This window comes from Bos grunniens, chromosome 7, assembly GCF_055505025.1.
Source record: "Bos grunniens cultivar Pamir isolate PY7600 chromosome 7, Bosgru_T2T1.0, whole genome shotgun sequence".
Lineage (NCBI taxonomy): Eukaryota > Metazoa > Chordata > Mammalia > Artiodactyla > Bovidae > Bos > Bos grunniens.
Window position 1 is genome coordinate 69,071,009 of NC_141171.1, and position 13,058 is coordinate 69,084,066.

General features: G+C 47.2%; 1 protein-coding gene and 1 long non-coding RNA gene across 2 annotated transcripts in view; one reads left to right on the plus strand and one right to left on the minus strand.

Annotated features, from left to right (window-relative positions):
• Positions 1 to 13,058, plus strand: part of CYFIP2 (cytoplasmic FMR1 interacting protein 2) — a 134,375-nt gene that overhangs the window by 88,571 nt on the left and 32,746 nt on the right. Inside the window, exons 24-26 of the mRNA XM_086413755.1 lie at positions 4,888 to 5,031; positions 6,760 to 6,850; positions 7,687 to 7,817. Coding sequence (XP_086269881.1) covers positions 4,888 to 5,031; positions 6,760 to 6,850; positions 7,687 to 7,817 — 366 coding nt within the window. The remainder of the gene's footprint in view (positions 1 to 4,887; positions 5,032 to 6,759; positions 6,851 to 7,686; positions 7,818 to 13,058) is intronic.
• On the minus strand, positions 1,826 to 6,873 carry LOC147369777 (uncharacterized). Its single transcript, XR_015168572.1, has 2 exons — positions 6,735 to 6,873; positions 1,826 to 2,037 (listed from the first exon to the last, which is right to left on the minus strand). It is a non-coding gene; the product is annotated as an uncharacterized LOC147369777 (long non-coding RNA).

Here is a 13,058-nt window from a genome sequence, read left to right on the forward strand (position 1 = left end):
AAGTCATGTTGCATTCCTGTTTTTCCTTGCCAAACTTCAGAAAATGCCCCGGCTCCCATATTCCCACATTTTCTCAATAGGGCCCAGCCTCCTACTGAACCAGCAGGTCAGATGGGTGCCCTGTGGGTGTGTGTGTGCATGTACTTCCCAGCATGCGTGTGTGTGTTTCCTCCTGCATGGGTGTGGTGTGTTGGGGTAGGGGGCAGCGTTTGGGGAATGAGGGGACCTTGTTCACTTAGAAGGAGGATTTGAATTCTGCTCATTTCATGCTAGTCCTTCCTGAGCTTGGGCCATCAACTGAGGCCTGAATGGTCCAGACCAGAATCCAAGAGTAATAGAGGAATGTCAACAAGAAGCCTCCTGTGTGTGGGTTTGTAAGGGGGGGATTATTTTTTCAGCCCTGTGTGTGATTAAACAATTCCAAAATTATTCTTCTCTGCTTAGAACTCTGGAGAGAGCTGCTAAAGGGTTCCATCTACCCAACTACATTTTTATTTGTGCTTGCCAGGAAGTGCCAAGGGAAACTTGTGTTAGAAGCTCCTTGGGTGGGAGTGGCGGCTAAGGAGGCTGCTAAGAAGGATGAGCACAGGGAAGACCGCAGTGGAGCTTGCACCTGTGGGGGGAGTTAGCAGCACATCTATTCCCACCCTCTGTCCCAGGCAGAGCAACCTCCTGTGTCACATGTCTCAGTCTCCGCTCAGTGCAGTCTGTTGTTGGACAGCTCCTATTTTTATCATGTTCCAAATATTGAGCAAAACCTGCGTTTTTTGTTTTTTTTTTTGGTATCTTCCATCAGCTGGTATCAACTCTGCTCCCTGTCACATCTGTCCGCGTGTAGGATATACACTGTGTTGTACAAAATTTTACGCCATAAATATACTCTCCAGATTCAGAGAATCGTGACTATAGCCAAAGCATCTGGGAGAAATTTGATCAGGAAGCTGTATTTTCTTAGTCTTTCCTTTCCAGTTACCAAAGGAAAGGAATATGAAGGGCTGTTATTTCAGCCAGTACTTCCAGCATGCCTGGTACCATGCTAAGAGCTGTATGTATGTCACCTCATTTAAATCTTGTACAATCCTCCCAGAGTTGGTATTATCTTTACTTAGGGAGTGAAAAAACAGTGAACATGTTAGTCACTCAGTCATGTCTGACTCTTTGTGACCCCATGGACTGTAGCCCACCAGGCTCCTCTGTCCATGGGATTCTCCAGGCAAGAATACTGGAGTGGGTTGCCACATCCTCCTCCAGGGGATCTTCCTGACCCTGGGATCGAACCCAGGTCTTCTGCATTGCAGGAAGATTCTATACTGTCTGAGCTACCAAGGCTTAGAGAGTTTAAATAATTTGCTCAGGATCATCTAGCTAGTAAATTTATGGAACTGGAATTTGAACTCAGGTGTGCTCACCCCAGTAAATAACTCTGGACTCAGACAAAGGAAGAAAAGAAGTCGGAGAATCATACAGGGGAAGAAAGTAGCTGATTGCTTTCTGTCCCCTCTAGGAATATCCATTTGAAAGTTCCATGCTGTTCAAAAGTTCCCTTCACAGGATATTTGAAAAAGACACTGAATATGCTCAGAGCTTCACTGGGTTCAGAGGAGAGGCCCAGCTCCAGGTGGGGAGGGTGAGGAGGAAGCTCCCCTGGGGATGAGTCCATGTGATAACCCTTGGACTGTGAGCGCAGCCCAGCCATCCCTCTCCCGTGCCCATGCGGGCTCAAGCTGCAGCCTCTTTGGGAGGAAACTCAAATCAGGTTTTTGTTTTTTAATCTTTGAAAGCAAATATTGGGAAGTGAATTGGACTATGATGTACCCCAGTGGGCTTTTTAATTTACTTTTGTTATTGAAGTATAATCATAAGCAATAAAATGCACTGTCTTTGTTTAGGCTGCTGTAACAAGAATACAGTAACTGGGTGGCTTAGACAGCAAAGATTTCTCACAATTCTAGAGGCTAGAGAGTCCAGGATCAAGGTGCCGGCAGATTCCGTGTCTGATGAGAGCCCACTTGCTGGTTTGCAGATAGCCTTCTTCTCCTAGTACATGTGGAGAAGAGAGGGGAGGTGCAGGTGGGGAGGGAAAAAGAGAGAGAGGAAGGGGAGGGGAAGAGGGAGAGGGAGAGAGCATTTTCATGTGTCTTCCTCCCAGGGCACTAATCTCATTGATGAGGACTCCACCCTCATGACTTAATTACCTCCCCAAAGTCCCACCTCCTAATACCATCACAATAGGGATTAAGATTTCAACAAAAAAATTGGGGGATGAGAGCACAACCATTTAGTCAATAACATGCACAGATCATGTGTGCATATAGTTTCATGAGTTTTGACAAGTGTATACATGTGTGTAGTCAAGAACCCAGTCAACGTGTGGGACATTTCCATCATCTAGCCACCACCAGAGGGAAGCCATGGTGTGTCTACTGTTTGTTTTCCCCACTCTCATCCCTGGAGAGGGGGCAGGAAACTATGGAGTGGGCTTTGGTTACAGAGCCAGAGCCGAGATGCACTCACTTGGGAGTGGGATTACCTTCTGCCACGTGTGCCCTGGTGCCTCACTCCCCTCTCTTTGGTCCCTGCCTGTTTGGCAGGGTGGCCTGTTACAGAGACACTAAAATGGTTTGCTCCACACACAGAAAGTTATATGGCCTGGCTCCATGGTTGACTATATCAAACTCAACAATTCATATACTCCAGGATTTGCTGATCATCACCCTCTGTGAACATCATGCTTTTTAATCAGTTATATTTTCCCTCCCCACATAAACTCCTCCTGCCCTACCCCATTTAGAAATCTTTAGTAACTACCTACAAGGTGTCCCTCTTCCAGGCTCAGGCAGAGTTCAGAGCGCTATTTTTTCACACTCTGTGTGTGCATGCTCAGTCACTAAGTCATGTCTGACTCCACCAGACTCCTCTGTCCATGGGGTTTTCCAGGCAAGAATACTGAAGTGGGTTGCCATTTCCTTCTCCACTCTCAAACTCCAAGCCTCTCCATATATAGGCATTAACTTAGCAAGAGAAATGTTATTCAGCCTGTTGGATGAGTGGGCTTGTGATTCCTCATGAATTCTTGTTATTAGTGGACACTCTAATTGTGTTCCTCATGTATCCTTCTTATTAGAGGGTACCATGATTGTGATGCTTGTTTGTGAAGTTTAGAATATAGTAAAACATACTTGATGCAAAACCTAGGCTGAACATAATCAAATCTTCCCTGATGCATGAATCTTGCAGAGCTCCAGAAGCACCATCACAGTTCCTTTTTAATTCATGTAGGATTTCTAATCGGAGAAGGCAATGGCACCCCACTCCAGTACTCTTGCCTGGAAAATCCCATGGATGGAGGAGTCTGATAGGCTGCAGTCCATGGGGTCGCTAAGAGTTGGACATGACTGAGCGACTTCACTTTCACTTTTCACTTTCTTGCATTGGAGAAGGAAATGGCAACCCACTCCAGTGTTCTTGCCTGGAGAATCCCAGGGACGGGGGAGCCTGGTGGGCTGCCATCTCTGGGGTCACACAGAGTCAGACACGACTGAAGCGACTTAGCAGCAGCAGCAGCAGGATTTCTAATTAGCCAGCTAATAGATTACAGATGTGGTCTTTACAAATTTGCATGCTCTGTATACAAGATTTTTACAATTCCAGATAGAACTGTACTCAAATCTAAGGTTAGAAGTGAAGTTTTTTCTTTAAAAAAAAAAAAAAAAGTTTAGGGTTTATGTAATAATTCTGCTTCCAAAGTTCACCTTTGTAGGCAGAGGTTAAAAACTTGGGCTTTGGGATCATAACCACCTGGGTTCAGACAGGGCTCAGTTACCTATGAATCGTGTGACCTTGAGCAAGCTACTTACCACCCTGAGCCTCAGTTCCCTCATCTGTGAAATGGGGCCTAGAATTGTACAGATCACAGATCACGTACATGGGTTGTGTGAATTAATTGAAAACGCACTTGGAGGGCTTCATGCAGCCTGGCATGAGGTGGTCCTTAAGTGGCAGCATTTCAAAACAAAGTCAATGATAACTTCAGTGTCTCACCTAGCTAAGGGAGACCAACTCAGAGCCCTTTATTTTGATCCTGTATTCTCAGACAGAAAGACCTTACAGAGATTCCACTAATTCAGCAACAACATCTCATGAGGTCCAGAGGACAGTGGAGGTGGCCCTTCAGTGGTCAGGGCTCTGGGCCCTCAACCAACACCCAATCAGAACATCTCAGCTTTTGTCTATTTCCTGTACTTATTTCTGACATCTTTTTTTCTTTTTTTTTTTTTGCTACTCAAAAAGCTTCAAAACCAGTATTCTAATCCAACCCACTCATTTCATAGATGAAGAAACTGAGGCTCAAAATTCCTGTATGGTTTTCCAACGTGGTCGGCAGAGGTCTCCTGCCCCCAAGGGCTCTTGGTTCTCAAGACCCCGCCCTGTGATAGATGAAGACACCTCAAAGTAGAAAGAAGGCAACGATGAATCAGCTATTGAGGTTTTACCACGGTTCTTCCAGCCAGTTCCTAGCATTGAAAATTCCCCTAGAGAAAGAAAAGCATTTGTTTTACCCTCGCTCTGTGGCTCAAGTGTGAAAGTCCTGGTTTGTGTGTGGACAGTCAAGTGTAGCATGAGTCCTATTTTATGAAAAGATATTTGCTTGGAGGCCCTTTCTCCTGTTCTGTTAGGGAACTGCTGCCCCATCAGATGCTCCATCCTGTGGTCAGTGACCACCACTCTCTAGTAGCATCTTGCAAAATGTATTCATAGGGGTTCCCCAGTGAGAGAACAAGGACATCAAGCTTCTGTCCTTCTATGATTGAAACACCTCCTGCCAGGACTCATGTAGTGTGCATTCAGTTCTCTGCCACTGACTTGGCCACATCCTCTGTTTTCCAGCCTCTCAACATCGCCTACAGCCACATCTACAGCTCCTACAGGAACTTTGTGGGGCCCCCGCATTTCAAGACCATCTGCAGACTCCTCGGTTACCAGGGCATTGCTGTGGTCATGGAGGAACTGCTGAAGATCGTCAAAAGCTTGGTGAGGAAGGGGCCCTGGGAGGGGCCCAGTGGGGAGCAATGAGGCCTGCTTTTACTTTTTACCTGGCCTGAAAAATCCAGTAACAGGCTCTTCAGCTCTGTCTGTAGGAATCACCCAGGGAATGCTTTGCCCTTGTCCCCTGATTCCTCTCACCTATCACCCTGTAACATTTCATGCATTTTCTGACCTGCGTTTTTTTGCCTCTTCTTTTCTGGTGCCAAGCTTACTCCTAGAACTTGCTAACTGAATTCAGCAATCTTGACTTTGACTTTAAGGCCTACTGGCGCTAGTGGTAAAGAATCTGCCCGCCAATACAGGAGACATAAGAGATGCAGATTGGATCCCTGGGTAGGGAAGATCCCCTGGAGAAGGGCATGGCAACCCACTCCAGTATTCTTGCCTAGAGAATTCCATGGACAGAGGAGCCTGGTGGGCTACAGTCCATGGGGTCACAAAGAGTCTCACAAAGAGTGGGCAGGACTGAAGTGACTTAGCATGCATGCACACAATGACTGCTCATACCCACCTCCTGTGCTGCATTATCTAATTTGAGCATGACAAATCCATGACACATGTGCTGCCGTTTTTTTCCACCCACACCCTTGGCAGATATCACTAATCAGTCACCACGCTTCTTTCCCTTGGGATTTCTTGCTAAACACTGATACTGGCCTAGAATTGTGTATCCCTTTGCCATCATTCTATATCCACACCAAGTATGGTCATGTGAGCATTCATTTAACCAGGACACTGCTGCAGCAAGGCTTAAACATTTAAATAAGATTTTCTTGAAAGTTTGAGATGATGAGAGAGAAATAAAGCATATCTATGTCAGGAATAGCAAGCAGAATTCGTCTGCTAACTTTAGTCCTCTGGTAGCGACTATATATAATGAGGGGTTGTTCTAGGTTGTGAAGCTAAATTTAAAGAAGAAAATGTGGTAATTGATTAAAGGTGTCTATGACAGACACGGGAGGGATGAATGAACCATGAATTTTCTGTGCATAAATTAGATGATGTGTCAATCTTCATAGCTCCCTGGTCCCATTTCATCTTAGATCTTAGTTTAGCTCTCGTGTAAGTGCCCCAACCCCAGGAAGGACCCCATGCCTAGAAATTGCCCCCCCTTGAAGTCTGTGAGCCCAAGGGGATAATGAGAGCATCCCCTTTTCTGTCTTATAAAGGCCCACGTTCCCTTACAAAGGGCAATGGGGCCAGCCCACTCCCTTAGGAGAGATCCTGCCGGTCCTCTTAGGGAACTTGGGACGCTGTGACACATACGTTGACACATACAGCATAGACTGGGTGGCTTCAGTGACAGATGTTCATTGCCCATGGTTCTGGAGATTGGAAGTCCAGAGCACAGAACCAGCATGTAAGGACCGTCCTCCTTCACAGACAGCTGCCTTCTCCCTGTGTCCTCACATGGCAGAGAGTGTCTTTCTCTTGCTCCCTCTCCTCTCTTCTTTTAAGGCATTAATCCCTTCGTGAGGGTTCCTCCCTCATGACCTAATTCCTTCCCAAGGCCCCATCTTCAAATACAACTGTCCTGGGGATCAGGGTTTCAACATATGTATTTGGGGGGAGAACAGATATTCAATCCATAGCACTTATCCACAGGTCTCAGCTGAACCCCTGTACAGCCCCACTGGCCCAGCATTCAGCCCTGAGACACTCATATGCAGCAGCCATGGATTACTCACTCATCTTGTACTCTTCCTTTGTCAGCTCCAAGGGACTATCCTCCAGTACGTGAAAACATTGATCGAGGTCATGCCCAAGATATGCCGTCTGCCCCGGCACGAGTATGGCTCCCCAGGTGGGTGATGGGGAACCAGGAGCGGGGTGTGGTGATAGGAAAATAATCCAGACCCATCCCACAGTAGAAGGGGGCTCTGGCAATCTACCTTAAAGTATTTGCTTCTCTGATGTGGCAGCAGACTGTCACAACACTGGGTTTGCACCCTCTCTCTGCCACTGAATTGCCCTGGACCACTTTTAATCCCCCTGATTACAACAGTATCGTCTTCCTTCAGTGAACATAAGTGGTGCCCGCTGGGCCTGCCTCACAGCACTGACCGGAGGCTGGAAGAGGTCCACAAATGTGAGAACCGTTAGGTTGTGAGCAGCGAGGTTTAGTTGTAAAGGTCTTCCTTAGCTCAGCACATCCACATTCCTTCCTCCATGTGCCTCTTTGGAGGAGACTGACGCCCCAGGCGTGGCGTAACATGGCATTTCTAAGGTAAGTCAGGAAATAAGAGTTTTCACCACTCAATCTCTGGGCAGAGAAGTCAGCCAGTCTTCCCTTCCCTGATAGGGACGGCACCTGGAATGAGTTTGGAGCCTGGGGGATGGGGAAGGGTGGAGACTATGAGTTTAGTACCAGGTGTTTTTCCTAACTACCAAGATGCCGGATGCTGGGTCAGTGTGAGCCAGAGCGGGAGAGGGCTGGGGCTGATAGCCCTAGCTTTCATTCCCGGCTGCCCCACTTACTGGCTGTGTGACTGTGGAGATGCCACTTACCTTCTCTGAGCCTCGTCTGAAAAGAGGGGTCACAGTGCCTGGTCCAGGGTGTTTTTACGAGTATTACGTGAGCTATTGCAGATACAGTGCTTAGCATGACCCTCCCACTAACCCTCCCCCTGCACCTCCCAGGGATCCTGGAGTTCTTCCACCACCAGCTGAAGGACATCATCGAATACGCAGAGCTCAAGACTGACGTGTTCCAGAGCCTGAGGGAGGTGGGCAATGCCATCCTGTTCTGCTTGCTTATCGAGCAAGCTCTGGTGAGTTTCGAGCCGCAAGGAATTGGCGTGTCTCCAGGCTGGAAGGGTCCCTCCACCCCAACAGATGCCCAAGGGCCCTCGAGCGCATCCCACCTGGGAGCCCTGCCGCTCAGCTGTGTGCTCTTCCAGGGCGGGCACGTGCTCCTCTCCATTCCACTCAGACCTCTCTGACACCCAGATACTGGGAGAAGCAGGTCCTGGAGTCAGAGGGGCCTGGCCTTCCCCCCCCACTGCCCACCTTCCACTAGCAGCAGGGCCCCGGCAGTCTGTCAGAGTCCAGGTTTCCATTCACCCGTCAGACACAAGATAACTCCTGGCAACCACAGGCCAGGCACTGCGCTGGGAGGTGCAGTGCAGTGTCCTGGGTGGTGGAGAGGAGACCTGTCCTGAAAAGTGTCTACACGGAAACGATGTGTTTACCGTCGGAGCAAGTGCTGTGAGGGACGATTGCCAGGTCTGGAGGGAACACCTGTGGTGTGGTCTTGAGGGTGGGGGAGGACCTCCCTGAGAAGGGGGCCTGAAAACTGATCAGGAACTGGCCTCATGGAGAATCAGGGACAGCTGTTCTGGGCTGAGGGGAGAGCACATAGTGCTTTCTTCATTTGTTGTCATGGAAGACAGGGATTCTCACCCTGCAAGGCAGTTTAGAGGCTGAAAGGAGGTAAGACATGAAAGTGAAAGTTGCTCAGTCGTGTCCGACTCTTTGCGACCCCATGGACTATACAGTCCATGAAATTCTCCAGGCCAGAACACTGGAGTGGGTAGCCTTTCCCTTCTCCAGGGGATCTTCCCAACCCAGGGATCAAACCCAGGTCTCCTGCATTGCAGGCGGAATCTTTACCAGCTGAGCCACAAGGGAAGCCCCAAGACATGTAAAGTAAGAGCTAAATAATTGGTTTGAATTATGCTAATGGGCAAAAACATGAGTCCCTGTGCTTCTGCATCTTGGGACCACACAGAACTTGTTTGTGGCTTGCTCATGGAGTCTGCATTCTCCACACCCTCCCAGTGCTCTCCACTCAGCTCTGGTTCCGTAAGGCGTCCACAGGTGGGCCTGGCCGTCTAGGCACAGGGTTAATGGGCAGCACTGTGGAAGGAAAGGCATGGTCTTCAGGACACAGCAGGAACATCTTTCAGCATCCATTCCTGCCGTCCTCTGTCCACACACACATTCAGCAGAAGGGTATTGAGAACCTGCTCACTGCCGGGTGCATCCCTAAGTGGCAGGTCAGTGGCCATGAATAGGACAGACAAATAATTACCATTTTTATTCCGGAGAGGGTGACGATGGAAGCGGTAAACAACCAGAGATGTGAGTGCAGAGGGTAGGGGCTGTGAAAGAATAAACAGGGAAACAGAATAGCTCAAGAGTCGCAGGTGCTGGGAAGCATGTGCTGGTTTTGGAGAGGATGAGGTCTCTGAGAAATGCTGAGAACCCTGGAGTGAGCTGGGGCTGAGGTGGGAGAGGCCGGGGCCTCAGTCCTGGGCCAAGGGGGCGCCTCGGGAAGCCTTGGGATGCTGTAAGTGGTTGGAGGGGGGCAGATTCTGATTTATTGTTTTAAAGGCCCTTTCGCTGTGTGGAGAAGCAGCAGCCAGAAGGTGAGTGAAGGGCCAGGCTATTTGCAGTTGTCCAGTTTGGCAGGGTCATCTTAGAGGCACAGAAAGAGAGGGGCAGGAGGAGGAGGAATTTGGAAGGAGGTGAAGTGAAGGTAGAGGTGGCAAGGAAGCAGTGAGAGCACAAACTCAGAATGAGAGCCCGAGAGGGTTCGTCCTCTGGACCTGTGAGCTGCGGCGAGCCGGCCCGGTCCACATCGGTGCCTCGTCTCTGCAGCCAGGGATCTGGATCAGCTGTTCTCTTGGACCCTTCCCCCTGACAGTCCCTGAAACACAGTCTATTTTGTGGGGAGTAATAGCCTCTCTGTTCTCCTCAAAATGGACTAAGTGTTCCTCTTCATGGTAACAGGTTTTTAAACATGGTTCAGCGGGCCTGGTTGCTATGGCAACATAGCCATCAGAAGTCACAAGGACAAGACACACAGGAGAAACCACTCAAGGCCTCAGGAAGATGAGGAGACGTGCAGGTGGGCGGGGGGTGGGCAGGTCCCTGAAGCCCTAGTTCCCAGTGTCTCTCATGAGCACTGTTCTGCACAAGGAACATCAGTTAACTTCCCACGTACAGACCCCCAAGAGGCAGACGGTGGACGGGGCTACAAGGAAAGGAATCCTGTCTTAGGCATCCCTGCCTGCATGGTCGGTTGCAGGTACCACTGCGGTCAACAGAACACTCACATCAAAGGCCTTCAGAGCTAAGAGAGACCCCAACAGTTTGTATGGCCCAACCTCCTCTATGCATAAGTTAGGAAAGGAGAGTCAGAGAGGGTGCAACTCACCTGAAGTCACACAGCACATCAGTAGCAGAGGTGAAAGAACAAAGGCATGGGTTTCCAGTACTGATCGTCGGCCTTAGGGGAATGTGAGCGGGAGGAGACATAGCAACAGTCAGGGCTCGGGACTTCCCTGGTGGTCCAGTGGTTAGGACCCTTCACGCTTCCACTTTGAGGACACAGATTCAACCCCTAGTGGGAACTAAGATCCCATGAGCCACATGGGAGGCTGTGAGCTCTGCTTTCTACTTAGACAGCTGGAGAAATCCCCAAGATAAGACAGTGCTTTCTGAGATTAGAATGAGGCAGGAGCTTTTGGGAACTTTTTAATTTATGAAGCCGGAATAAATATTTCAATGACATATTGATTATTCTTATTAAGTAGGAGGACTAATAACAGAAAAAAAAAGAAAGAAAGGAGGAGGAAGGGAAGAAGGAGATTATGTCCGTAGAGGAAAGGCATTTAAACTGGAATGTCCGTCCAGTGGAGGACTGTGTAACAGTCAAAAAGAATAAAGTATGACGGTGTCTTTGCACATACAACATAGAAAATGGTGAAAGACATAACAATGAATAGAAAGAAAGTGAGTTCCATGATAAGACACATTATGCCATACAAGCAAAACAAACAAAGCCCACAAAATAACCCTGCATTGGGGGAAAAAAATGGGAAAATCATCCTATAGTTCAGTCATTTTTCTCTAGGTATTACAGAGGGAGCTAGGATTAGAGGGCAACAGAGACGTTTGCTGTATCTGAAATGTTGAATTTTTTATAAGGAATATATATTCATGTATTATCATTGACTAAAAGTTAATTAAAAAGATACAAGTAGTATATCATTGGAGAAGGAAATGGCAACCCACTCCAGTGTTCTTTCCTGGAGAATCCCAGGGACGGCAGAGCCTGGTGAGCTGCCGTCTATGGGGTCGCACAGTCGGACACGACTGAAGCGACTTAGCAGCAGCAGCAGCAGCAGCAGCAGCAGTATATCATAGTTTCAGGAAAACTGGAAGGATACAGAAAAGTATAAGATGAGAAGCCTTTTGCCCACTGGTCTCTTGTATTCTAATAGCTTTATAGAGTTTTGTCCTGTTGTGGGGTCTATATCTGTATATATGTACAAATACCTTCTCTTGCTCTGTGGCTTGTCTTTTTAAAACAGATTATTAATATATCATTAATTTGTAAATGGATGGAATATAAATTGAAAAGATTGATCTCCTGGACAAAGACATGTATTCTGTAAGTTCGGTGCTTACAAAAAAGTAAGGATGCAGTAGCAGAACAGAAATGCATACACCCGCGGGGTGGGTCCTTGTTTGCTCAGTGTTTTTAATGAAGGTCTAGTAAGCATGCCGGCTCAAATGGTAAATAATCCGCCTGCAATGCAGGAGACCTGAGTTCGATCCCTGGGTTAGGAAGATCCCCTGGAAAAGGGAATGGCACCCCACTCCAGTATTCTTGCCTGGAGAATTCCACGGACAGAGGAGCCTGGCAGGCTACAGTCCATGGGATCGAAAAGAGTCGGACGTGACTGAGCGATCTTCACAAGGCACAACAAGCATAGAGTAACTCAGTTGACCCTAGAACAGCACTGGGGCTAGAGGTGCCTACCCTCTCTGCAGCCAAAAAGTTATGTGTAACTTTGCAGTCAGCCCTTTGTATCTGCCATTCCATATCCATGGTTCCAATCTGTAGATTCAACCAACCATGAGTTATAATACTGTAGTATTTACAATTGAAAAGTATCTGAATAAGTGGACCCATGCTCTTCAAACCCATGTGTTCAAAGGCCATTTGTGTATGCGGTATTCTCACTGCATAGACTAGTTGGATCACCCATTTTACTGTGGATGGATGTTTTCATTGCTTACTGTTTGATAATGCCATGAATAAAGAAACCATGAATGTTCTTATATATTTCTTTTGGCAGAAATGCTCTCATTTTTTAATTATTAATTTTAAATCAATAATTATTAGTTTTATTAAATTGCTACTCTAGCATATACCTCTTTTTTTTCTTTTTATAAGGCCATTTTTTATTTTATTTAGTTTTCTATTTTTTTGACCATGCAGCGCAGTATGCCGGATCTCAGTTACCCAGCCAGGGATCAAACCTGTGCCCCCTGCATTGAAAGTGCAGAGTCTTGACCACTGGACCGCCAGGGAAGTCCCCTGTGTGGTCTCTCTTTTATTGGGTAGATACCTAGTAGCAGAATAGCTGGATTGATGTGAAGACATTATGTTTAGCTTCAGTGGATACTGCCAAAAAGCTATACAAGGTGGTTGTACCAGTGTATACTCCGTTCAGCAATGCGTGGGAGTTTTCATTTCTTCACATCCTCATGAACAGTTGGATCATCTGTCTTTTCAGTTACAGCCGTTGGTGGATGTGTTGTGATATCTCACTATGGTTTTGATTTCCCTGATGACTAAGGATGCTGAACTCTTTCCATATGGTATTCCCATTTGGACAGACTCTTGTGAAATGTTGTTCAGTATTTTTGCCTATTTTATTACTGAGTTATCTTTTCCTGTTGATTTGTAGCAATGATTTATATACTGTCTGTGAGTGTGTTCATTACTCAACCGTGTCCAACTCTTTGCAACCCCATGGACTGTAGCCTGCCAGGCTCCTTTGTCCATGGGATTCTCCAAGCAAGAATACTGGAGTGGATTGCCATTTCCTTCTCCAATATACGTAGATACATGTATTACAAATATATTTCTGTGGCATGTCTTTCAATGAACAAAAGTTCTTAAGGTTTATTGTATTTCTCATCTACATTTTCCTGTGTGGTTGATGCTCTTGTGACTTGTTTAAAGAGATGTCCCCTATTCTTAAATCATGAAG